Raw genomic sequence first — 25,733 nt, 5'->3', positions numbered from 1 at the left:
GAAAGGAGCGAAATTTAGCGGAACGAAGCGATCCTTGGTCGAAAGGTAAATACACGTGAATAGCTTATTTCCCCGGCATACCGGTATTTTACGTTGGATGATCAAACTAAACGAAAAGAACTGTCCCTTTCAGAGTTCAAAGTTATATAAATAGTGCTCTCTCGATAAGGACCTTATTAATCCAGACAATGCTGTCACTTTCAAAGCCATCACATGTTTCTGGCAAATCGTCCGACGCTGTGTTTACGTACCAAGTCGGCTGCTTTCGTTCGACCGATTTTCGCTCTGATGTAATGTAATGTAATCTTTATTTAAACACGATCAATTCATCAGCCATAAAAATACATATCACGTACGGCTAAGATATTAAAAATTCAAACTACATACTATAACACTGGATGGAGGTTTCCTCCGTGTTTTTTCTTGTACAAAGTAAAACTTTGTGGGAATTGACCCTGGTTTCAAGTTGACAAGCAAGGAACCAGGGATTTTCCTGAAACAGTCGGCTTCAAAGCGGTCGCCACATAGCCTCGAGAGCTCATTAACTGGCGTGTTTGTTCGCTAAATTTTTGCAATCCATTTCGAAAGCAGTTCTTTGTTCTCCTGCGGAAAGCGATGCCACGACTTGTTGATTTTCATGTCTGAAGAGGTTGTACAGCCCTAGGCATTACACCATTGAGGCATTTCGAACAAAGAGTGAAAAAAAAAAAAAAAACAGACGAGGGGAATTGATTCTTTCTCTAAACACCAACAAAACACGCGAAGCCGTCACCACCAAGCCTCGGTTTGACGCTGTGAGAAATTGTGTTAACATCATCGCGCATAAGTCCTATAGAGAGAATATACACAAAGTTTTAAACTCAGATCTTTATTTTTGTCATGAAAATAATTCAGAGGTAGTTATAATATAGATTCATGACTGTATGTGCTCTGTAAAACCACCCCTAAAGGTTTTTTTTAGCTTTTTAGTGAGTGGGATATACCAGCATACATTTCGAGTACAAAAAGCCGGAACACACCTCCCTTGCAGTTTTCAGAAAAATAAGGTATTATAACTTATGCATACGTGTTATGAAAGGCAGTGGGCATGAAACTTGGAATCTGTAGGCTCTTCGTTGTACTTTCAAAGCCGGGCAGCTAAGTAAAAAAGAAAATTAAAATACGAAAATCTTGCCGTGAAAAGGTTGTTATGAGACCTCAAGAAAACCGTGGGTTTTATTTGTAGTTATCACCCCGCCTACAATTTGAGCAGGTGCGAGCAAGAAGCCTCAGGGATTGTTGCGGAAAAGCCTGAGCGAAGACTGCAGTTTTCAAACTCACTTGAGAACTGAATTAGCGAAATTTAACAAAATGGAATGGAAAATGGAAAATGTAGGGACTTTCATTTTACATTTTTAGCATTTGAAATTCAACTCCGATGGTTGCTTCATGTGTATCTACTTTTTTTTTTCTTTTTAATATATTCAACTTCCGTTCATTGTTACAAGACGACGAGAATTGTAGAAGGAAGACATGTCAAGATTGGCAATATTTCTTAGTGACCTTTTAAGCAAATTTTGGTAATTAATATCTTCTCTACGTAAACATACATACATACATACATACAACCTTTATTTGGTAAAGCAGGTTGAGGAAATGGCAGCTAATGCTGATGTGAACCTGCTATCTACTAATAAACAGCTAAAAATATATACGTCTCCTAGTATGAATAATCATACGTATCAATAATACATTATATATACGGGAAGGGTAAGTAAGTAAATATATATATTAGTATCAGTCAAATTAACTCATGCACCGCTTCATTAAACCGCCTCCCGGTTAGCTCAATGGATAGAGCGCTGGACTGTTGTGCGGGAGGTCGAGGGTTCGGGCCCCGGCCGGACCAACACTCAAGGTCTTAAAATAACTGAGAAGAATATGCTTCCTTTCTGTAACATCAAGAAATGGTTAGATATTCTAGTCTTCTCGGATAGGGACGAATAAATGGAGGTCCCGTCTCCTGCAGGGTTAGGGGTAGGAGACGTTAATTTCCCACGCACGAGTATACTGTGTGATGGATGTCCTCCCCTGGGGTGGGTCGGGTGGGTGCTTACAGGGCCGTTCTGAGAACCACTTCTGTGAGAACGCACCATGTCTAAAGATTATTATCTATCTATCTATCTATCTATGCCCGATCCTCGCAGTAGAGAATATCTTCTCTGTTTTTTAACGAAATAAAGCTATTGAAATGTGAAAATGTATTCGTCTTTGATGTTTTGAATACTCAGAAAGTTGAAAATCGTGAATTAAACCAGAACATCGAAAAAATTAAAATCTACGTTTGTACTCAGATTGACCCCCAGCAGTGATCGCTATTCAAAGTTCTTCATTAAGTTCTCAGCGTTAGCCAGCAAAGAAATATGCGAGAGGAGAAAATAGAAAACTTAAGATTCAAAGATTTAAATGCTCCCGTCGTGGATGCTGTTTTATTTTTTTCTCGCGCGAAATTTATTCTGTAAAGCTTAGTAGTTTATTCATTTCTGGGCTCTCTTTAATTGCACCTGCTAAGATTGTTTATTCATCTCTAAAAACAGCGAATAATAGACCATTTTTCAAAAGACTCTTAAGATTGACGAAATAACACAGATTTCAATTGTTGTTCGAAAATGGCAGAGTTTTGTTTGTGATGTTAATTTTTGATATTAATTATTTGATAGACACCTGTCGTAGTTTTACGAAGTTTAGTTGGTTAATTGTTTTTCACACTGTTATAATCGGCCGATTCTTGCATCTTTGTTTGGAGGAATGTCTCTATATAACTTTGAGCTCGATATCGTGACTGCAATTTCTTTCCTCTGCTTTTTATCTGGAGTTGTATTTCCATCTTGCCATGATTGTTCTGGTAAGTGTCTATTGTTTTCTTTTCTTTGCGTTATTCTGAAAGCAACTTTGTGACAACAGTTCGTAGCTTTTTTAGTTCCTCCAAATAGATATCAACCGAAGTTCATTTACACTTTTAACGGATGTCCATCCACTACTAGAAAAGTTTCATCGGACATTTGCCATGACGTGTGATTAAAGATATGTAGTAAATTAATTTTAAGCTCGACCATCGGGTGACGAAAGACTTAAAGTTTCTTCCGTGAAAATTCGCGAAAGCCTGCAGAATAGGCGTCGTGTTTTATGTCTTGCGTGTTTCAGGCGAGTGGAGGCAATGTGAGACGCGAGAGATGAAATATGCGCGGGAAGAGGGGCGCAAGAAAGGTACATATTCAAATTCAAAAGGCGAGAGGAGTCATCCGTGTCTCATTAAAAAAAAAAAAAAAAAAAAAGATCATAAAAAAGTAGAAAAAAAATAGAATTTTGCCTGTTTTTTCAAACAAGAATATCAAATGTCCCTGGAGCCGTTTTCGCGGTTAGATGCTGTGCCAACTGAGATACAACTAATTCATTGTCGAAATTGGTCATATTTTAAACTTCAGTGTTTGTGCCATATGTCCTGGTTATGGAGAGAAGCATAGATTCCGAAAGCATCATGTGTAGAGTTAGTTACAGTGAAATTGATGGTCACAATTTGTTTATCACCGGCTTCTTTCATTTAGTTGAAGAGTCTAGTGATAAGATGCAAAACAGTTGGAGAGTTGAGCTTTCCTGCGCAACAAACAGTTTGTTTTTTTCCTAGCTTTGTAAATGACGCCTTAACACAAACTGAGCTAAAGGGAAAAACGTCGCTTTCCAAGATACCTGAGACTGCAATATTCAAGACATTCAGTCTGGAGACATTTGTGAAAGACGTGTTTGTAAAATTTTTGGATGCGAACTTGCACGAAATAAAAATTATTATCACATGGATTGTTTCGATCGCGGGGGGCCGTTTTCCTTTAGAAAGGAAATTTATGGCGGTGAAGCAAAATTTTCAACCGTCTTAAAAGTGATAATCGTGTTCCAGCACCCGTACCACTCGTCAACCACTCCGTTTAGGAAAGTTTTAGCTTGGTGCTCGACAGGAAATTTTAACTAGGAATTCATTGGTAATTCGCATATCTTCTCTTATTTACCTATAGGGGAATCCTTGTTTACAATATTTGCCTCATTAGTATAAGCAATTCGGTTTCTGATGGAGCTAACAATAAATCAGTTCTGAATATCGCAAGGTCAACGTACGATTAACTCGGCCAATGAATACGAGCCTGATGCATTGAATACTTTTTGTGCAACACGGGTTTAAAAACTCAAAATTTTACAAAGAATGTATGAGTTCATTAGCGCTTTTGCCACCCAGAAATGTTGCAGTTTTTGGTGGACTATTTCTCTTTGAATATTACACCCAAAGGGCTAAAAATTTCACCATGCACTAAGGTTTTCTAGCTCTTTAGCTGCCTGGAGTCAATTTGTATCTAACATGCTTCCTTCTTCACGCAAAGCCGTATGCAAATGAGCAAAAATGTAAACAATGACGTCAGCATGAATCCGCCTATTGAAACCCATCAACAAGTTCGGATCATGAGAAGATGAATACCAAAGCGGTTAAATGTGGACGTGTAGAAATCTGTCCATAACCCAGTGGCATATGATCCAAAAATTTAAACTTCACTAGAATCGGAAATTACTTCGTAAATGAACAAATGGGAACTCTATGTACGTGTTTGCGGAGCATCACCAAAACAATAACCGAAGTCCGCCAATCTGTTAGTTGTTGTCATTAGTCGTGCGGAAAGGAAGCTGAAACTTTCATTTACGTTGGCACTTCCCAGTTGTGATTGATTCAACCTTAGAAAAGGTTGAAATGGCGTCTTTGTATAAATTTGACCGAGAGACGCCATTTATCGTCTCTGTTTTTGTCATTTTCTCCGGAATCGTGTTCCCCTTTTGTGGAGGCTGCACAGGTAGGGACATACCATGGAAGCAATGCCATATTAGTAATTTTGTTTATGTTTTCCACTAGCTAAATAATATTAAATCACATCTAAGCTGCATTTTCCGAGCTACGTTTACTGGGCATGGAGACAAAGGAAAAAAGCAAAAGTTGGAGTAAAATGGTTGTAGGCCTTTACCTTCAGCCGTGTTTTAATCAAGATACAATAAAATTGAACTACAAGAAATTGTTTGCAAATTCTGACAAAGAGAACAGTGACTACTGCACAGTGAAGGTGAGGGAAAATTAATCGCCCATGACACGATATCAAAGGAAATGAAAACATGGACAGGTGAATGGGGAGGTGGCAGGAAGTTCGAAACACGTGTACGCTTGAAGAAGGTTAGCGAAGAATGACGTTTACTACATGCCAGGTCACTAAGCCAATAACATGCTGTCGAATGAAGTACCTTGAGCCTACAGTCACGTGACCATGTCATGTTTTAATGTATTACGTAACCTCTAAAAGAGAAACAGGAAGTGCAGCAGCCGTGAAAAAACATAAAAACTATATTTGCGAGCAAATATCCCATTTATGTTTTCCACTAACTAAATAATATTAAATTACATCTAAGCTGCATTTTCCGAGCTACCTTTACTGGGCAGGGAGACAAAGGAAACAAGCAAAAGTTGGAGTAAAATAGCTGTAGGCCTTTACCTGCAGCCGTGTTTTAATCAAGATGCAATAAATTGAATTACAAGAAATTGATGCAAATTCTGACAAAGAGAACAGTGACTACTACCCAGTGGAGGTGAGAGCAAATTAATTGCCAAAGCAAAATGACAAATGAAATCATTTTGCAGCCCCACCCGAGGAAAATGCAGCAAAGAAAAAACAAATACACCTCAAATAATGAGGGAATAAAGCATGAGACTGTGGACCCTGCTAACAGCCCATGAACATTACTATTCACCATCACATTGAAACAATGTAAGAATCTTATGCACTCAAACAGGGATCAAATATTAAATAACGACAGGGCTGTCACCCTTCCGAACAGCCCACAGACACTAGAACATCGCGATGCATTATCAGCAAATAAAACACTCGATAATAATATTTACAAAATCGAGAGTATAACTTTAAATCGACGATATTCAAGGAGACAAACGCGAGCCTGTTGCCCCAGCTAATAGCCCAATTATGTAACCAGAACATGTATAATCATCGGAAATTATTTAAAAATCTTTGACAAAAAAACAGTAAATACTAACTTCAAAGTACTAAGATACCAGATAGTAGTGGTGCAACCTCAAATCAATCTTTACCCGCATTCCAGTGATTACATTGACTATATAGCTCTAGAGCGAGATAGGACTGATCCTCCCTGTCAATCAGTCAATAAAGTCTCTAATGTTAATTAATATCATATACAATGCATTTTAAATATTTAAGATCATGAAGTTAAGTGCTTGCATACCAGAGAGATAAGTGACCGATCACCCCTGTAAATCAGTCAGTTTCACCTCAATTAATGTATGAATGCCAAATTAAATTAATGTTGATCAACTAAATTAGGTAAACAACGAAGGAATCCTGATATATTTAGTAAATGCATTGGATTGCCATCGCCCAAAAGTACAAATTTGAGAATCAGACAATCCCCTGTCTGCAGCATAAAAGGCAGCACCGATACGAAAACTGTGACCTTTATATCGTGCCGAGTCAAGACCGCAAGATTTTACAGCCCACGAAAGCAGTTCAACAAATAAATTAAGATTGATGGGTTTTCCACAGGCAATGAAAAGTGGACCCGGCGGACGCCTCTGTGCTTCAAGTAAAGTAAAACTAACCCAACTGGGCAATGAGATGGCTGGCGGTTGATGAATGGAAAAAGGGGGCTTAATATAATTGTGTTTGTAATCAGTGAAAGTAAGTTTGAGTGACATGATCTTTCCCGTAGAATCAACAAGTTGAGTCAATTGACATAATTGAATAGGGGGGCATGCTCCCTGAGTGGGTGCAGTCATCTCACCAACTCGCAGGAACGCATAAAATGCTAATGAGCACATAGCACGGAACTGAACTTTGGTATAATTTGGGCAACAAAATGAAGAATAGCGGTTTATGAAGAATAGATAATGTTATCGGTAATCTTTAATCAACACGTTGCCCCTCCTTCCTATATCCTTTTATCATTTCCATAATGAAGAAACACTTAGATGGGTCAGGAAAGTAAGAAAGCTTGTGAAAATAGGCAAGGGCTGAAACATAGGTGTTCACTGCGGATGATGCATACCCTTTGTCATATAAATATGCAAAAAAAAAGTGCTAACGTGGTGGGTGCGATGGGAAGAGAAAAAGAAGCATGCCCGAAAATGTTGTGTGAAAATTTCTGAAATAAACGGCATGACCTATAAGTCGGAAGAGATGACTTTTGCAGAATAGACGACAATAACTCTGAGATTGCAGGTTGAAGATCTGAGGCTGCAGACAGAGTGGGATTGGTGTGGGAGAACTGTCATTTGAGGTGCCCTTTGCTTGAAAGCCTGTACCTGTAATCGGGACCATTTATTAAGTAATGGTTTCTTTCGCTTAATTCCAGTCTTCGCCGAGAAATCCTTTGCGAATTTTAATTTTTTTTTAATTGGCTCGTCATTTTAACACGTTTGTTTACTCTAGTTTAAAAGTTAAGAGTTATAATCCCATCCCAATGGTACGGTGGCCCAGAAGGCTCAACGCAAACAAAAAATATACTGCAGCAAATAAAAAATATACTGTAGCAAATAAAAAATATACTGCAGCAAATAAAAAATATACTGCAGCAAATAAAAATATACTGCAGCAAATAAAAAAAAATCATAACGCAAAGAAAAAAAGTACGGCAGCAAATAAAAAAAAAAATACAACGCAAACAAAAACTACTTCAGCAAATAAAATATGCAACGCAAACAAAAAAAAAAAAGAAAACGCAAACAAAAAAAGTTGGAACGCAACGCCAAGGAAGACTGGGTAATAGTTCTTAGTTTCCCGCCAAAAAAGCATGAAGCGGAACTCGCTTTTGGTTATGGAAGAAAGCGATCAGCGTAGGATGGCAGAAAATTACTTTCATCAAGGGTATGAAAATAGACTTATCATCGATTTTTTAAAGGAGCAGCATGGTACCAGTACTGTCATAAGTTCGCTGCAGAACATGGTTTCGGAAAGGCGAACAAGCAATGGATGAAACGAGTGTTGGTGGGAAACTAAAAACTATTAACCAGTCTTCCTGGGCGTTAGTTCCAATTTTTTTATTTTTGTTTGCGTTGCATATTTTATTTGCTGCAGTATTTTTGTTTGCGGTGCATTTTTTTATTTGCTGCGTACTTTTTTCTTTGCGTTTTGATTTTTTTTATTTGATGCAGTATATTTTTTTTTTGCTGCAGCATATTTTTTATTTGCTGCAGTATATTTTTTGTTTGCGTTGAGCCTTCTGGGCCACCGTACAATGGTGTATTTTAAACCTACAAATAATACTTCCAGCAAATGTTCATTGTTGATTGTTTGAGAGGAAAGAAAAAAAAACGGCTAATACAGACATTTCGACAAATGGTTTAATAGCCTTGGTTATAAGTTTTATTTAATTTTGTTCTTTTTTTTGTTCTTTATTTTGTTGTTGTTTTTTTTTTTTTTTTTTTTTTTTGCAGCTGACGAGCGTCGCATCATCCTGTTTGAGGAACCGATAGCAAATAGAACAATGAAGGGGCATGTGATTAGGAGTAGTGAGGTCCTCAGTGAGGGGAGCTGTCGCACGATGTGTTATATGGAGCCTAACTGTGTCTCCATAAATGTGAAACCTTTAGACGGAGGAAAGTACAACTGTGAGTTGAATAACGCCACGGTTGATAAAGGTGAACTAACCTTCTTTGAAGAAGTGGATGCTTACTACCTGGCGATTGAGGTAAATCTTTTGCTTAAACTTAAAATTTTGTTTGGAATGAGAAGAATCCAAAGTGGTACACTTGCTCAGCGCTTTACAATTTTAGACCCGCATTGTTATTTGTTGCTTTTTCTCCCCCCTTGATCTGAATCTCGCCTCACACCTACACGTCCTGTTCGATGTTGTAGATCAATAAGAGTTTTTGTTCTTTTGAGAGGAAACCCAGCCTTACACATGTATAAGCCGGGCCATTAGCATTATTGTAATTCGAAGTAGTTTATCATGCTTCCTTGTAAATATTTATTCTAGTGTGGTGAATATAAATAATTGAGAAAGATGTTCTCTCCTTATTTGATGAGTGCGTTGTTTTTGTTTCTTTTGAACAGAATCCCTGTAGTAGCAGCCCTTGTGTCAATAACGGAACTTGCCAAGTTGGTTTCACCAGCAAAGGGTTTCGATGTGTATGTGTTCCTGGATATGCTGGAGCAAATTGCAGTGGTACTGTAACATTTTGTAATTTTGAAAATCTAGTTGTCCCTGATCCGTGATCAATATATATTCTCAAAACAGATGAAAATTTTGTTGATGGACACAAAAAGTCATCTACCTATAAGTTCTCATAGCTAAAACCACGAAGAAAGTTGTTTTAACCTCCATAGGTACTTGAAATCAAATCGAAAATGGTAAGCATGTCAAATAGAATCGGCTGGCGTTTGTCACTGACGCGTGGCTATATATTTGCTTTATTAACCAAGCTTGAGGTCAAGATGGTTGGATATTAGCCGAGTTCTTTTTCTGCATTTTTATGGACCGAGACGAAGTCGATCGAGGCCATAAAAATGGAAAAAAAGAACGAGGCTAATATCGAGCCATCTTGACTGAACAAGCTCGGTTCATAAAAGATTTACTATATTGCAAAAAGACTTCGCTTTGTTGAGAATTAAGAATGACTTGTTTACTTCGAGAGCCGGAAATGAAACCCGAATGTGTTTGTAGCACATCAAACTCACGAGAGTCGTTTCCGTTCTACTATTTTGACTATCTTCTGCCGCCTTTTGCGTTTCCATCGCCGAAATTGTCCAAGAATTAGAAACGTAGTTCTAGTTGTATTTTTTTTCTAGCGCGGGATCAATGCGGGAAATTCCGAGCAGGCAAGATGGGCCCATATTTCCCTCTCGGGCAGCCAATGAGATCAAAGGATTCGCCTCATCTTGCCCACGGCCGCTGCGAGCGATGTAATAACGTGACTTAATCGTGATTTATCTTTGAGACAAAAGATAACACCTCTTTACAAATGCGAGATAGTTACTGAATCGATCACTCCGCCGTCCATGGAAAAAGAAACTTCTCACCCTAAGGAATAAAGGCTGATAGTTTCTAAAGAAACTGTTTGAGGCTGCGTTGATGTGGGTAACGAAATAATTTAAATTTATCAACAAAGTTGAAATGGTAAATTGGCCACCGTTACGATTATAAAAGCTGACGTTTCGAGCGTTAGCCTTTCGTCGGAGCGAATAGGGGAGTTGTGGGTTGTGTGTGCTTTTAAAGGCAGAAAAAGGAGCTACGTGATTGGTGGGAACGTGGCAACGAGAAAAGCACGAATAAATTAGTGGAATGAAAAGCGTTCGTTGATACCTGTGGGATTTAGACTGCCGGTGTGAAAGATAAGCTTTTGTTCAAGAGTTTTACGGCTTTCCGCGCTACCTAAGGGTAAGGAAAGACCGCAGATTGCCACTTGTTGCTTAGAATGATTAGGTAAATTAAAATTTCTAGCGACTGGTTTCGAAGTGTCCTTGTCATTCCTCTCCACGTCGCGAAGGTGTTCTCGGAATCGGTCACATAGTCTTCTGCCTGTTTCGCCGATGTATATCGCTTTGCAATAAGTGCAAGTTATGCAATAGATTACATTGGCGGTGGTGCACATGAAGTGATCAGTGATCTTAATGGATCGTTTGGGTCCCGATATTTTCTCAGTGTTGTGAATGAAAGGACACGTTTTGCATCGTGCACGAGCGCATTTAAAAGTGCCTGCTTGGTCATTAGTCTGAAAAGAACTTCTGACCAAAAAATTGCTTATAAATTTTGTCGCGTTTGAATGAGATGAGCCGAGGCTGCGAAAAGATAGTGCTTGTCTCTGGATCGTTTTGAATAAATTTAAAGTTTTAAAGAATGATGGATTTAACTGAGTGGATGTGAGGGTGAAACGTGAGAGTGAATGGAATGCGGTCTGAATCTTCCTTTGTGACGTTTGTAGTGCTGAATGTCGACCAATAAGTTGGGCGCGGTGATAACCCGCTTGAACGACAGAATCAGGGTAACCACGTTTATCGAATAACTGGCCCATCGACTCTGATTTGTGGTGGAAATCAGAGTCATTACTACATAAACGACGAAGTCTTAGAAACTGAGAAAAAGGAATGGAATTCTGAACGTGAGATGGATGCGAAGACGAATACAACAAGTAATTATGCGAGTCTGTAGGTTTGTAATACACACTAGTACATAAACCGTAAGGTTTTCTTTCTTTTCACAGTACTATCAAGATCTTGCAGTGACTTAAAGAAGCTCGATCCGAAAGCGAAAAGCGGAATCTGTCTGATAGATCCTGATGGTGAAGGAAGATTGCTGCCTTTCCTCGTCATCTGTGACATGAGTGACAAAGACGGAGTTGGTGTGACTGTCATAAGTCACGACAGCGAAAACAGGACATTGGTGGACAATTACGCACAGCCGGGATCCTACTCGCGAAATATATTTTACAAAGACGCGAACATAGTTCAACTGGTGAGTCTCATCAACGTTTCCCAGTTTTGCGAGCAGTTCATTAAGTACGAGTGCCTTGGTTCTACATTGGAAGATGGCTTTTGGGTTTCGCGTGATTCTCTGGAAATGACCTACTGGAGTGGTGCAGCACCTGAAAGTGACAAGTGCGCATGCGGAATGAACAACACATGTGCCAAAACTCCAGACTACTCCTGTAACTGTCATGTGAATGACAATGTATGGCGTGAAGATAGTGGTTTTCTTACTAACAAGAAACATCTGCCAGTTAAGCAGCTGAGGTTTGGGGATACAGATATTGACAAACACGGAAATGATGAGAAGGGTTACCACACCTTGGGAAAGTTTAAGTGTTATGGACTCGCCTGATTGTATGAAATAACAGAATCTTTAGCCAATACTAACAGTCGGATCCAGTGGAAAACTTAATTAAGATAAAAATTGCGAGGCATTGTTAGTGATGCTTTTGAAAGGTTTATTTAACGATTCTTTTTTACTAATTTCGTGTGGCAAAACTTCATGAGGAGTCTCACAACGATAATTTGATGATGAAAAAAACAACATACATTACCCTTTTCAGTTCTTTGTAATCTATTTATTTATCGGCAATATCTAACCAGGCTGGCCCAATTCTACCGCAAGCTGGTTTGAATGGTAGCCTGTATAGTCAATATAAATACGAGAGATGTATCGCTAAACTGTCAAGAGATTGTTAACTTCGAGTGCCAATGTAAAAGTGCCAATGTAATTGCGATTAATTCTATTTAGACTAACTACGCTGCGATCTAACCGTTGATGCTTGTTATTTGTTAAGGGTAATAATTGACTTATTAACTCGTCTACGAGTGTAACTGAACATATCTTGATAATTTGTTAATAACCGGCTTCAAATGTGGTAGAAGTGCAGTGTTTTTTTGTGCGTGCTCCACCTCACAACTAAAACTCAACTCCTAGTTAGTGCTATTGAACATATTTCTTCCAGTATGTAAATACGCAGTGCTGTTGGTTTTTCGAAAAATTTCTAGCAGTTGCTCTTATTACAGTTTGTAGATCTAGTGCACTAGACTATTGGTATTGGTACTTTAACAACCGTAGATTAAAGTTAAATTTATTGCGGAGGACGACACGCAATTTGGCAACGTTTTAAAGAGTTCTTGACTACGCTAAAATGTTGCCTTGCTAGGCAGCTTGCCAGTACCGTTTACACTGACTGCAGTATTGATAATGTAATTGCTGACACTTGTAAAAGTTGAGTAAAATGTTTACCAATCAAACTTTCAGTGTCGCTTTGAGGAGGGCGGGGGGTGCTATTACCTTCATTAAATGCCAAACTTTCATGACATGATAACTCACAAAGAAAACTATAGTTATCATTTTAGACAACTGACGCAGATCTTGGGAGCCACAGGGTAGCCAAGCCGTAATACCCACCACTGAAGGTTACTGTTCTAAATTAACTATGATGTTGACCTGCGAGACAGCTTGTTAGGTTCGTATAGCTATAACATGGTGTCATCGTTTAAACTGACTGCAACATTGATAATGTAATGACTGATATTTGTATTGAATGTGAGTAAAACCAACAGAACTCTGAGTTTCTCATTGGGTCGGGAGGGTTACCTTGGCTTTTACCTTGATTAAATAGCAAACTCTCCGGACGTGGTAACTCACAATGACTATATAATAAACCATCTGAGACGGTTGACTCATTTCTTGGGAGCAACTGGGTAACCAAGCTTTGATACCCATTTCTGAAGACTCTGAAGGTTATTACTCCCTATGATCCCTAAGAGTGACTAACATCTAATTTCTCCTCACATTATCACCGTTGAATCAAACAATAAAGTCAAGAGAATCAAGGAAAAGGCCACCAACTAAAGAAGTTCTCTATTGTTAAACAAATTCTTCTAGTCAGTAGCTTAGGACATTTATAGAGAACGGCATAGGGAATGTGCATATATAGAGTGTGAAGGGTTGGAGGGCTTTTTACATCTATTTGTTTCCTGTATATCGGTGTTTACATTCTACTTACACGAGAAACACATTTTATTTTAGTTATTCCTTTGATCATGAATCTCATTTAGACATTATAATGAGATTTTCGGTCTCGATCAAGATAAGACGGGAAAAAGTTTACCTTCTTTATCAACCCAATTTAATATTTTGAGTTTTATGACTTTCAGTGATCTTATTTCCGTTGGAAGGTGTTACGAATAGAAATTTGCCTATTCCATCGAAAAACCACGTTTTCCGTCGGAATCTATTTTTGTCTATTGAACATGTGTGGCGTATTTTAGAAAGTATTCGCGTGGCTCTATTGAATCTTTAATTTCGGTTTGCGCAATATCCGAGTGAAGAAAATCACAGGCTGATTTTAATTGTTGAAGTATGCACATTTTAATTTCTATCGTAATCCAAAATAATCTTTCTTATTTAAAAAAAAACTGAGACTTGGATGTTGGAAGGTGTGTATCTTTCCTTCACAGGTCTGGAAATGATCAAACCTTTCTCAGGAGCAGCGGGTAATAACAATATGAATTAAACGCAATGTGCGACGCTGGCGGCATCACGAGTGTTGTAACAGCAACATGGTGCATGGATACTGTTGTTTAGGAACAGCATTCTTATTAATTACTCAATAATCAAAACAAAATCCCGGCAGGCGCATTTGAAATCGTTGTAAATTCTCTGGCCGTTTTCTGGAGTAACAAATTTGATAGCAAAGCCGATTGAAATATCGATCTAGGACAAATATGATTTTTTTATCAAAGTGTCAACCGTTGCTATCATATCGCTTTGTTTTCTAACTAGCATGATACCAAATATGACCACAAAAAATTAGTCGTTTTAAGATTATTGTTTGGAGTGGAATGATAGCAGATGTAAAGAGTTTTATAATTTGCTTGCAGACCTTCTGCGCAGCCAATTGTTTCATGCGTCGTCAGTGTTCTCGCTGCCTTCGATGGCGTTGTTTGCTCAGTCACCAATCATACTTATTCTGATGATTAGAAATTCCACAGAAAACTGCTATGTACTCTTTAACTTGACACTGTCACTACATGTCATACAAGGAGACAATTTTAGTGACTGCCTAAGCTACTCATAATTTGAGCACATATGGGGTTAGCACTAATTTCGGTAAACGAGCTTATTAATACATTTCTTAAAAGCCTCGTTCGCTAGCGGCTTTAATAAGTTTATATAGCTCTATGAGTAATAAAGATAGATAAACCTTCTAGTTGACTTTCACTGAAAGTAGAGAACATTGTTTGCCTCTAAGGTGTTTTAATTAGAATTTCGTCTTTAACACGAGTGTGTATTCAGCACCTGCTCTAATTTAACTCCTTCTATATGTTTTGCATACTGGTTTAACAGCGTCGACGAGAATGTCCACAAGAATGAGACTTTAGGCCTATTTTAAGAATGGAGCGACAAATTTCTGTTTTATCCTTTCTCTTTTGAAAGGAATCAGGCTGGCAACAGTTTTTGCTTGCACTGGTGAGTGTAAATCTAGAACAATTTGGAGTGTCTTATTTCTATATATCGTTACAGGATGTGTTAAGTTTTACAAGTAGTAAAGTAGGTCTGTACTTGGTTATATTGTCTGAGTTCTTCGTGTTAGAAATGTATTTACTCTTCTCTCGCAAGGTTACACGTGAGATCGGCTGCCGTGAGCTGGTAAATTAGAAAACCTTGAGTGTTGGTCCGGCCCCGGCCGGACCAACCCTCAAGGTCTTAAAATAATTGAGAAGAATATGCTACCTTTCTATAAGATCAAGAAATGGTTAGATATTCTGGTCTTCTCGGATAGGGACGAATAAATGGAGGTCCCGTCTCCTACAGGGTTAGGGGTAGGAGACGTTAATTGCCCACGCACGAGATTACTGTGTGATGGATGTCCTCCCCTCGGGTGGGATGGGCGGGTTAGGATTGATTGTAAAGCGCTGTTGATCTGTCATTGTAAATAGCGCTCTATAAGTGATAAATTGTAATTGTAATTGTAAATTGTAAAACTAATTGTCACCATGTTTTTGTCACATCGAAACGAGTACTAAGACAAATTTCAAATACCCTAACGTCAAATTAAACACTGAGAAAAAATGTTATCAAGACCATCCAACATGGAAATGTCAGTTACCTACTGTTACCTCTAAGATCGATTCATAATTAGTTACTAAATACCTGACAATCATGTACGATGTTAGCCACCGTGGAGAAGTCTTACGATTCAAATGCAGTTAAAGAGTTATTCATGAATCTTTTCCCTTATTATCTTTACCATTTACATTAAACTTCACAATTATTCTTGTCTAAGAAAGCCCAGAAGGAAAGCACATCACAGTAAGACCTAACGTATGCGGCAAATTGATCAAAAGACTTATTTTCAAAGCTTGGATGAATTATGCAGTAGGCAAGCAGATGAGAGTTTTGCAAAACATTCAAGCGACTCCTTTCAAGTTATCTGCTTGAAATGAAGCGCCACAATTGCCTGCAATGCAAGCTACCTTACAGAAGAGGGGGTTTTCGGTTTTGCTGTTTTAGCTATTTTTTAGTTCAGTTTTTCGGTTTTTGTACCAAAAAACCTTTGGTTTTTCGGTTTCAGTGTTCATTGAAGTTTGCAGATTCTTTTGGTTTTAGCGTTTGGTTTTCGGTTTTCCTCAAAAATACTGACGGGTTTTCGGATTTGACATTCGATGCGGTTTTCAGTTTTTCTATTTGGGTTCCGGTTTCTCTTCGAGAATGCGCCTCCACTGATCTCGAACAGCCATGATCCACTTGTCAATACTGTATCGGATCACTGGGATGCGAAAATTTATCGGTTTTGACGATTTTGCATGTGGCTTTCGGCTTCTTAAGAATTTCCGGCCCTGCGGTTCTGCGGCCCTGCGGTTCTGTGGCCCTGCGGTTCTGCGGCCCTGCGGTTCTACGGCCCTGCGGTTCTGCGGCCCTGCAGTTCTGCGGCCCTGCGGTTCTGCGGTCCTGCGGTTCTGCGGCCCTGCGGTTCAGCGGCCCTGCGGTTCTGCGGCCCTGCAGTTCTGCGGCCCTGCGGTTTCGAATGATTTTTTTCCTACTGTTTTGCGGCTTCTAATAGACCCCAATGCCCCCCTCCTTAGAGTTCATAGTCATTTTTTCAAAGCTCTGGCTGCAGTCGGTAATGATACTATACATTATAACAATATGTCTTCATCCAAGATACTGAGGAAAGCCAAATGTGATGAAAATGTTGCAAAGCTTTGGAAAATTACGTTGAAACATAGGCGATGTATTTCAGCAGCGTGTCTTCCAGTCGCCCCTGGTCACACTCGGGCTGCATGATAAGGAAATAAACTAAATAGAAGATAGGATTAAATGATAAAACAAGGCGTTAATCCGGGAAACATTCAAAATATTTATAATCCAAGACGAAAAGGAGGAAGGTCTTTGCCAATGAACTTTCTCGTGATCAGAAATAAAGTCCGTGGAAAAACTTTTCTTAAATAAATTAGATAAAGAATTGTTCCTAATAATTATCATAGCTTCAATAGAGAGGGAAATTCAGCTTGAAATGTATCATGATGCTAAATAAAGAACTTGAAAACTTTCACTTGTGCTCGACAGGTGACGAATGCCGCATTGTCTCGTTCGAGGAGCCGATTGTAAATAAAGCAATCAAGGGGCACGTGATCTGGAATGAGGAGGTAGCTAATGAAGGAAGCTGTCGTGTAATGTGTTGTATGGAGCCTAACTGTCTCTCTATCAATGTGAGACCTTCGCAAGGCGGAAAATACTAATGTGAGTTAAATAATGCCACAGCTGACGTAACCTTCCTGGAAAACTTGGAGACCGCCTACTATCTGGCTCTTAAGGTAAACCTGTTGCTTATTACGATCACCGTTTTCTAGCTGTGTACATAGAAGAAAATGTGAAGGAAAAAGTAAAAATCAAGAGAAATTTCCCAGGAAAAAGGGAGGAGGACCTGGAAGGTATACTTAGCCCCGAAATTTTCTGTCAAGTGGAGACAATATTTTCCTTGAATTGAGCGAAGTCATTTATAGGGCACTTTCCGACTGGGTTTTTTAAAGCAGAACCAGACTAATCTCTACAGCCAACGAGAACAAGATAAAAGGTTTCATGATACTCTGGTTTAAAGATTTAATGAATCACGGTAACCGAAATTACAATTCGTCGACGGAACGTTTCGACACTCCTGGGTAAAGTTCTAGCTACGGAATTTTAACGGCAAATAGGGTGGTGAGAGTCAAAAGAGAGATATTTGTCGGTGTGCGTCGGTTCACGACAAACACTTCTCTACTTTCCCCTTTTTCGCTCTGCACACGTACAACCCAATTACCCTTGTCACTCGCAGCAGATAATACGAGCCTGTCCGGATCCTTTTTAAGAGTTATCAGCGCATTTAAAACATCCTTTTTAATGTTTTTGGGAGGAGGTTTAGCTCACCTAAGTACGCTGCTTACCTCTGCTCGTACCGAATGCTCATGGTCGTCGCTAAGTTGAGAAATGCTCTCCTCTACACCGGCGACTACTTTATTCAGGAGGGCTGACTGTCTACTGTCTTCACTTGATTTCAAGGTCGAGGAGAGAAATAATGTTTCCGATGTCTTAAAGGCAAATGACTATACCTAAACATATCTCCGTAACTGCCAGAAACCAGCTACGACTAGTGACACTCCTGAGGAAAAGGAACCAGCGACTGGATTTGCTGTTATTCCTTACATCCAGGGTGTCAGGGAACCCATCAAGAGAATTTTTAATAGCCTGAACACCATTAAAGTCGCTCAAAAACCTTTCAGACTTTGGGGCATATTGTTTCCAAACCAAAGGATCCCGTTACGAAGGAACAACGAACCGATGCTATTTATTCTATTCCGTGCAATGACTGTTATCACGAGCATATCGGACAAACAAAACGTCAGTTTGGTACACGTTTGAAAGAGCATCAGAAAGCGGTCTTCTTTTGTAAAAAAGAAAAATTCAGCTTTGTTGGAGTATACGTCTGCCTAGCTAGTCCTACAATTGGATGGGATAATTCTAAAATTATCACCAGTAATCGCCGCTCACCACTACCACCAGCACCTTTGTTTGGAAGTTTGGCATATCAACTCCGCCCACGTTCCTTTAAATCGTGATGATGGCGGCTTACTACCTGACGGCTGTTTACACCTCGTCAGAAAAAAAGGGCAGCTGATTAGTGAGCACATAGAAGGGCCTCTTGTTGCAACGATCACGGGTCACCCCTGATGAAGGCGCTAGACAGGAGTGTTAGCTTAATTGGTTAGAGCGCCGGATTGTGTTGTGCGGTAGGTCGAGGGTTCAAGCCCCATGGTCTAAAAATAAATGAGAAGAAATTGCTACCTTTCTATAATCAAGAAATGGATAAATATTCTAGTCTTCTTGGATAAGGACGAATAAACCGTAGGCACCGTCTCCTGCAGGGTTAGGGGGTATGAGACGTTAATTTCCCCCGCACGAGGTTACTGTGTCGTGGATGTCCTCCCTGGACTGGGATGGGTGGGAATTGGCCCTGAAAAGCCCCCATGGGGGGGGGGGGTCAACTAACCTATGTATGTATGTATGTATGTATGTATGTATGTATGTATGTGTGTATGTATGTATGTATGTATATATGTATGTGTCGAAACGTTGGGTCGATGAATTGTAATTTCGGTTACATTCATTAAATCTTTAAAGCAGAGTATCATCAAACCATGTCTGATTGTCCACTTGATTGCCGTGTGAACTTAGATATGTAGTTCTTTGTAGATGTTTGACTAATAAATCATAAAATTTAATTCTTTGTAGAATCCCTGTCGTAACAATCCATGCTATGATGGTAGTACCTGTCAAGTTGGATTCACAAGGAAAGGTTTTCGCTGCATCTGCCCCATTGGATTTCCTTCAATAAGATGGTTTAAAGGTATTGTCACATTAATTTCTCTGTTACCGAACACACGATAAGTTTTACACGAAAAGAAACGCTTAATTACATCGGTGTGGGAAAAGACATTTTTATTGCGGTTTATAGCTTAATTTAAATAAAACAAATAATATTTGAAGCATCAATGATATGCATGTAAAGAAACGACTTCGCTTATAAGCTGCAATAGCCCATTTCCGAATTACCTTGGCCTCATTTTCAAAACGAGTCCTGGTGCTCATCCTTTCATATGATTATAAGTTTTCATTCACATGCAAATTAAACTCATTTTCACAAGAATGGTTGAGCACCAGGCCTCATTTTAAAAGAGAGGCGAAGGGTAGTTCGGAAATGGGCTATTCATGAAATGATTGCTTTAAAGAAGCCTGGAAAATAATTGGTTTCCAACGGTATTAGGGAAACACGGGTTCGACTGCTGACGAAACTTGACTGGCTACAGTCTAACCGAAATCCTCTCTTTGTGATGCTAGCCAAGTCTTGCAGCGAAGTAAAGACGCTCGACCCAACAGTTAAAACCGGCCCTTATTTCATAGATTCTGATGGTGAAGGAGGACTGATACCGTTTAATGTCACCTGTAACATGACTGACAAGGATGGTGTTGGCGTGACAGTAATAGGTCAAAACAGCGAAAATGAAACAAAGGTGGACAAATGTTAAAATCGAGGCTGTTACTCACGTGACATTCTCTATACAGGAGCAAGCTTTCCTCAACTAGAGAGTCTTACCAAGGCCTCCTTGTTCTGTGAACAGTTCATCAAGTACAAATGCCATACTTTAAAGATATTCTCTCCATAAAAAACATATCTTCAATCAAACCTTTTGCCTGGTGGATGTCACGTGACTCTATCAAAATGACATATTGGGATGGAGCAGCAGCTGACAGAAGAATGTGTGCATGTGGGATAAAGTGCCATAGTTTCACTCCTGGTACCACGTAATGACTCTGAGTGGGTTGCTAAATGAATTTATTGCGATGATTAAGACTTGAATTACAGGATAACTCAACTACTGATCCAGCACGTGGAACACTCTCTGGCACACTCGCTAACACTCCAACAACGCGCATGTTCACTCATTTGCATAAATGCATCTCATTATAGGGGAGTAACCATATGATGGACTAGCATCCCATCTAGGGGGGAGGGAGAGTACAAATATTTCGTCGCTTAGGCTGTATGGGCTACTGGCCTGACGCAGACTTGTTCTTAATTCTATTACGTGCATCTCCATGAACAGTGCTGGTAAATGTTTTTTTGTGGGAACTTTAGAAAAAATTTTCGTATTAAATTATCTAATTAAGATGTGAACTTACCATCAATTTTTAACTATCAATATTCTTATTTATTTATTAATTTACTTTTATTATTATTATTTTTTAATTTATTATTTTTCGGTTATTCCGGGTATTCTGGGTATTCCGAGTATTCCGGTTCCGGTTCCGGTTCCGGTTCCAAATTCCGGCATTCTATATTTTCCAACTGCCATTTTTTAGATCGGTTTTTGTGCCATAAAACGTCGGTTGTTCGGTTTTGTTGTTCATTGCGTCTTGTGGATTATCCGTTTTCAGCATTTTGTTTTCGGTTTTCGTCAAAACTCGGATTTGGTATCCGCTGTGTGTTTTCGGTTTTTCATATTGGGTTTCTGGTTTCTCTTCGATCTGAGCAGAAGTCATACGCCTCTGCTGATCTCGAATAGCCGCGAAACCGCTGTTGATCCACTTGTAACCACAGTTTCAGATCGATTGGGATTTTGACAACTGAGAAGTGTAAATATATCGATTTAGCCGGTTTTGCATGCGTTTTTGGTTTTGATCGGTTTTTTTTTTTTTTTTGCGGTTTTGCGGTTTCTATTAGACCCTTATATAAGTGAAAATATGTTTCTGCTCGGAACTTTGAATGTTAAAAATGCCAGCAACTCAGTTAATAGCGCGTTGGAATCTGTGACGAGACTCATGTACGACATGTCAAGAATTGGCAATATCTCCTTAGTGGTCTGTTATGCAAATTTTTAGTAATCAACATCTTTTCTGTCTTTAAATGAAATAAAATAAACTTAAGGTTATTGAAACGTAAAATGTATTCGTCTCTGGTGTTTTGAATACTCACACAGTTGTAAATCGCGAATTAAACCAGAACATTGAAAAAATGAAATCTACGTTTGTACCTACGTTTGTAGCTCAGTTTAACTGCCGGCAGTGATTGCTATTCAAACTAAGCTTTTCTTAATATTTCAAATTATATTCTGGAATCAATAGGTAAAGAATAGTTTAAGGGAAAAAAAATACATTTAAGCATCAGAGATGCTGAATGTAACACTAAGTTAATAGCGTTAGCCAACAAAAAAATATATTAGAGAAAATGGGAATTTAAACCTGAGATTCAAAGAGTTAAATGCTCCCATCATGGATGTTGTTTTGCGTTAATTATGAGGAGTTTACTCATTTCTGGGCCCACTTTAATTGCGCCCATTTAGATTATTTATTCACCTGAAATAAGTGCGAATAATCCATCAGTTATCGAAAGTTTAAAAATTGATAACAAAAAAAACCGACTTCAATTATTGCTCGAAAATGGCAGAGCTTTGTCTGTGATGTGAAGTTTGATGAACATTTTTAAGTGTGTACACCTGTCGTAGTTTTATGAGGTTTAGTTTGTTTATTGCTTTTTACTCCCTTGTAATCGACTTTTCTTGCATCTTTATTTTGAGGAATGTCTCCTCTATATAACTTTGAGCTCGATATCTTGACTGCAGTTTCTTTTCTCAGCTTTTTATCTGGAGTTGTATTTCTATCTTGCCATGGTTGTTCTGGTAAGTGTCTATTTTTTCTTTTCTTTGCGTTATTCTTAAAGCAACTTTGTGACAACAGTTCTTAGCTTTTTCAGGTCCTCCAAATAGATATCAACTGAAGTTCCTTTACACTTTTAGCGGATCTCCACCCACTAGTAGAAAAGTTTTATCGGACATTTGCAATGGCGTGTGATTACGACGACCCAAAATAAAATTTGAAGGACCTGATTACTGGGTAACGAGAGACTTAGAGTTTCTTCCGTGAAAATTCGGGAATGCCTACAGAATAGGCGTGGTGTTTTATGTCTTGCGTGTTTCAGCGAGCGGAGGCAATGTGGGACGCGGGAGATGAAACACGCGCGGGAAGAGGGGCGCAAAAAAGGTTTATTTTCAAATTCAAAAGACGAGAGGGGCCGTTCGTGTCTCATTCATAAAAAAAAAAATTACAAAAAAGCAGAAAAAAATAGAATTTCGCTATTAGACGCTCTGCTAACCTGGGTAAAATTAGTTCCTTTTCGAAATTGGTCATATTTTAAACTTCAATGTTCGTACCATATGTCCTGGTCATCATGATAGGGAGAAGCATAAATTCCGAAAGCATCATGTTGGTTACGGTGAAAATGGTGGTCACAATTTGTTTATCACCTGCTTCTTTCAATTAGTTGAAGAGTCAAATGAAAAGCTGCAAAACAGTTGGAGAGTCGAGCTTTCCTGCGCAGCAAACAGCAGTTGCTATTCCAAGCTTTCTAAATGACACCTTACACAAATTGAGATAAATGAGAAAACGTCACTTTTCAAGATTACCTGAGACTGCGATATCCAGGACATTCAGTCAGGAGGCATTTGTGAAAAGAAAAAATTCACCCCCCCTCCCCCTTGAGTTATCATTCGTTTTGCCTTGTTGAGGAAGGTTTTCGATTCGATTTTAGGACCAGAATATTTTCATAATTTTCTCATGTGCTAGCTTAGTTCGTGGAACGGAGTAACCTGTTTCACGATCGGAGGACATTGGCGTCATGCGATACAAGACGTGTTTGTTATTTTTTTGAATGCGAACTTGCACTCAATAAAAATTATGATCACATGGATTGTTTCGATCGCGGGAGGCCGTTTTCCTTTGGAAAGGAAATTTACGGCGGCGAAGCAAAATTGTCAACCGTCTTAAAAGTGATAATCGTGTTCCAGCATCCCTACCACTCGTCAACCACTCCGTTTTCGAAAGTTCTTGTTAGGTGCTCGACAGGAAATTAGAACCAGGAATTCATTGATAATTTACCGAGGCGACGTAACGCATGTCTTCTCTCATCTGAGTAGCATCAAAATTGAAACCTATGAATTAGTTCGGATAATGAGAAGATGAATACCAAAGAGGTTAAGTGTGGGCGTGTATACAACTGTCCATAACCCAGTGGCATATGGTTAAAAAAATTAAACTTCTCTAGAAGCGGTTTGCGGGGCTTCACCAAAACAATAACAGTAGTCCGCCAAGCTGTTATAATTAGTTGAAGTCATTATTCGTGCAAAAAGGAAGCTGAAACCTTTATTTACGTTGGCGCTTTCCAGTTGTGACTGATTCAACCTTAGAGAATATTAAAATGGCGTCTTTGTATAGATTTGACCGAGAGACGCCGTTAATCGTCTCTGATTTTGTCATTTTCTCCGGAATCGTGTTCCCCTATTGTGGAGGCTGCACAGGTAAAGACAAACCATTAGAAGCAATGCCATATTAGCAATTTTGTTTATTAAGTAATGGTTTCTTTCGCTTATTTCACTCGTCGTCGAGAAATCCTTACGAATTTTGATTTTTTTAATTGGCTCGTCTTTCTTTCTCGTTCATATACTCTAAGCTAAAAATTGAGAGTTATAGTTCATGCCTATGCCGTATTTTAAATCTACAAATAATACATCCTGCAGATGTTCATTGTTGACTGTTTGAGAGAAAAGAAAAAACAACGGCTACTACAGACGTTTCGTCAAATGGTTTAAAAAACCTTGGTTGTAAGTTTTCCTTAATTTTCTTTTTTTGTTCTTTATTTTTTGTTTTTTTTGCAGCTGACGAGTGTCGCAACATCCTGTTTGAAGAACCGATAGCAAATAGGGCAATTAAGGGGCATGTGATTAGGAGTAGTGAGGTCCTCAGTGAGGGGAGCTGTCGCACGATGTGTTATATGGAGCCTAACTGTGTCTCCATAAATGTGAAACCTTTAGACGGAGGAAAGTACAACTGTGAGTTGAATAACGCCACGGTTGATAAAAGTGAACTAACCTTTGAAGAAGTGGATGCTTACTACCTGGCGATTGAGGTGAATGCTTCTCTTAAACTTAAAGTTATGTTTGGAATGAGAAGAATTCAAAGTCGAACACTTGCAAAGCGCTTTACAATTTTAGACTAGCATTTTTATTTGTTGCTTCATCGTCCCCACCTTGATCTGAATCTGGCCTCACACCTACACTTCTTGTTCGATGCTGTACATTCATAAGAGTTTTTGTTCTTTTGGGAGGAAACCCAACCTTATACATGCATAAGCCTGGCCATCAGCATTATTGTAATTCAACCTGGTTTATCATGCTTTCTTGTAAATTTTTATTCAAGTGTGGTGACTATAAATAAATGAGAAAGGTGTTCTCTCCTTTTTTAATCAGTGCGTTGTTTTTTCTCTTTTGAACAGAATCCCTGTAGTAGCAGCCCTTGTGTCAATAACGGAACTTGCCAAGTTGGTTTCACCAGCAAAGGATTTCGATGCGTTTGTGTTCCTGGATATGCCGGAACAAATAACAGTGGTACTGTAAAATTCTGTGATTTTGAAAATCTAGTTGTGCCTGATCTGTGATCAACATATATTCTCAAAACAGAAGAAAATTTTGTTGATGGCCTCGGCCCACAAAATTTCATCACAACACAATAAGTCATCTACTTATAAGTCCTCCTAGCTAAAACCACGAAGAAAGTTGTTTGCACTTGAAATCAAGCTGAAAATGATAAGCATGTCAAATAGAATCAGCTAGCATTTGTCACTGACGCGTGACTATACATTTGCTTTATTAACCAAGCTCGCGGTCAAGATGGCTAGATGTTTGCCGAGTTCTTCTGCATTTTTATGGAACAAGGCAAAGTTTAGGTCCATAAAAAATGTAAAAAAAGAACGATGCTAATATCCAGCCATCTTGACCGAACAAGCTTGGTTAATAAATGATTTATTATATTGCAAAAAGATTAGTTCGCTTTATTAAGAGTAAGATTGACTTGCTTACTTCGAGAGCCGGGAATAAAGGCCAACTGTGTTTGTAACACGTCAAACTCACGAGAGTCGTTTCTGTTCTACTATTTCGACTATCCTCTGCCACGTTTTGCGTTTCCATCGCCGAAATTGTCCAAGAATTACAAACGTAGTTCTAGTTGTATGTTTTTGTAGCGCGGGATCAATGCGAGCAATTCCGAGCAGGCAAGATAGGATCATCTTGCCCGCTCGA

The 25,733-nt window shown here is 38.9% G+C and overlaps 2 protein-coding genes and 1 pseudogene across 5 annotated transcripts in view; all 3 read left to right on the top strand.

The window, feature by feature from the left end:
- The first annotated feature begins 2,769 nt into the window (after positions 1-2,769).
- Positions 2,770-12,812, top strand: LOC148733050 (neurexin-4-like). Of its 3 annotated transcripts, none has more exons than XM_088758861.1 (4): positions 2,770-2,884; positions 8,525-8,778; positions 9,144-9,255; positions 11,291-12,812. In XM_088758861.1, the coding sequence occupies exons 1-4, from the start codon at positions 2,788-2,790 to the stop codon at positions 11,905-11,907; spliced, it is 1,080 nt and encodes a 359-aa protein (XP_088614987.1). In that variant the 5' UTR covers positions 2,770-2,787; the 3' UTR covers positions 11,908-12,812. The 3 variants fall into 3 exon arrangements, with proteins under 3 accessions (XP_088614987.1, XP_088614989.1, XP_088614988.1); XM_088758863.1 differs by having other exon boundaries at positions 2,793-4,868; XM_088758862.1 differs by lacking the exon at positions 2,770-2,884 and adding an exon at positions 4,999-6,770.
- A 2,124-nt stretch (positions 12,813-14,936) lies between these two features.
- Positions 14,937-20,413, top strand: LOC111345847 (neurexin-4-like; annotated as a pseudogene).
- A 1,646-nt stretch (positions 20,414-22,059) lies between these two features.
- Positions 22,060-25,733, top strand: part of LOC148733049 (neurexin-4-like) — a 6,314-nt gene continuing 2,640 nt past the window's right edge. Inside the window, exons 1-3 of one of the 2 annotated variants that reach the window (XM_088759117.1) lie at positions 22,060-22,283; positions 24,315-24,565; positions 24,932-25,043. In XM_088759117.1, coding sequence (XP_088615243.1) covers positions 22,184-22,283; positions 24,315-24,565; positions 24,932-25,043 — 463 coding nt within the window. In that variant the 5' untranslated portion in view covers positions 22,060-22,183. Of the gene's footprint in view, positions 22,284-23,519; positions 23,958-24,314; positions 24,566-24,931; positions 25,044-25,733 lie in introns of those variants that run through there. The other variant, XM_088759116.1, reaches the window with a different exon arrangement.

The sequence above is a fragment of the Stylophora pistillata genome, chromosome 4, assembly GCF_964205215.1.
Source record: "Stylophora pistillata chromosome 4, jaStyPist1.2, whole genome shotgun sequence".
Classification (NCBI taxonomy): Eukaryota; Metazoa; Cnidaria; class Anthozoa; order Scleractinia; family Pocilloporidae; genus Stylophora; species Stylophora pistillata.
Note: the sequence above shows the minus strand (reverse complement) of the source record. Positions and strands in the feature narration are given on the sequence as shown.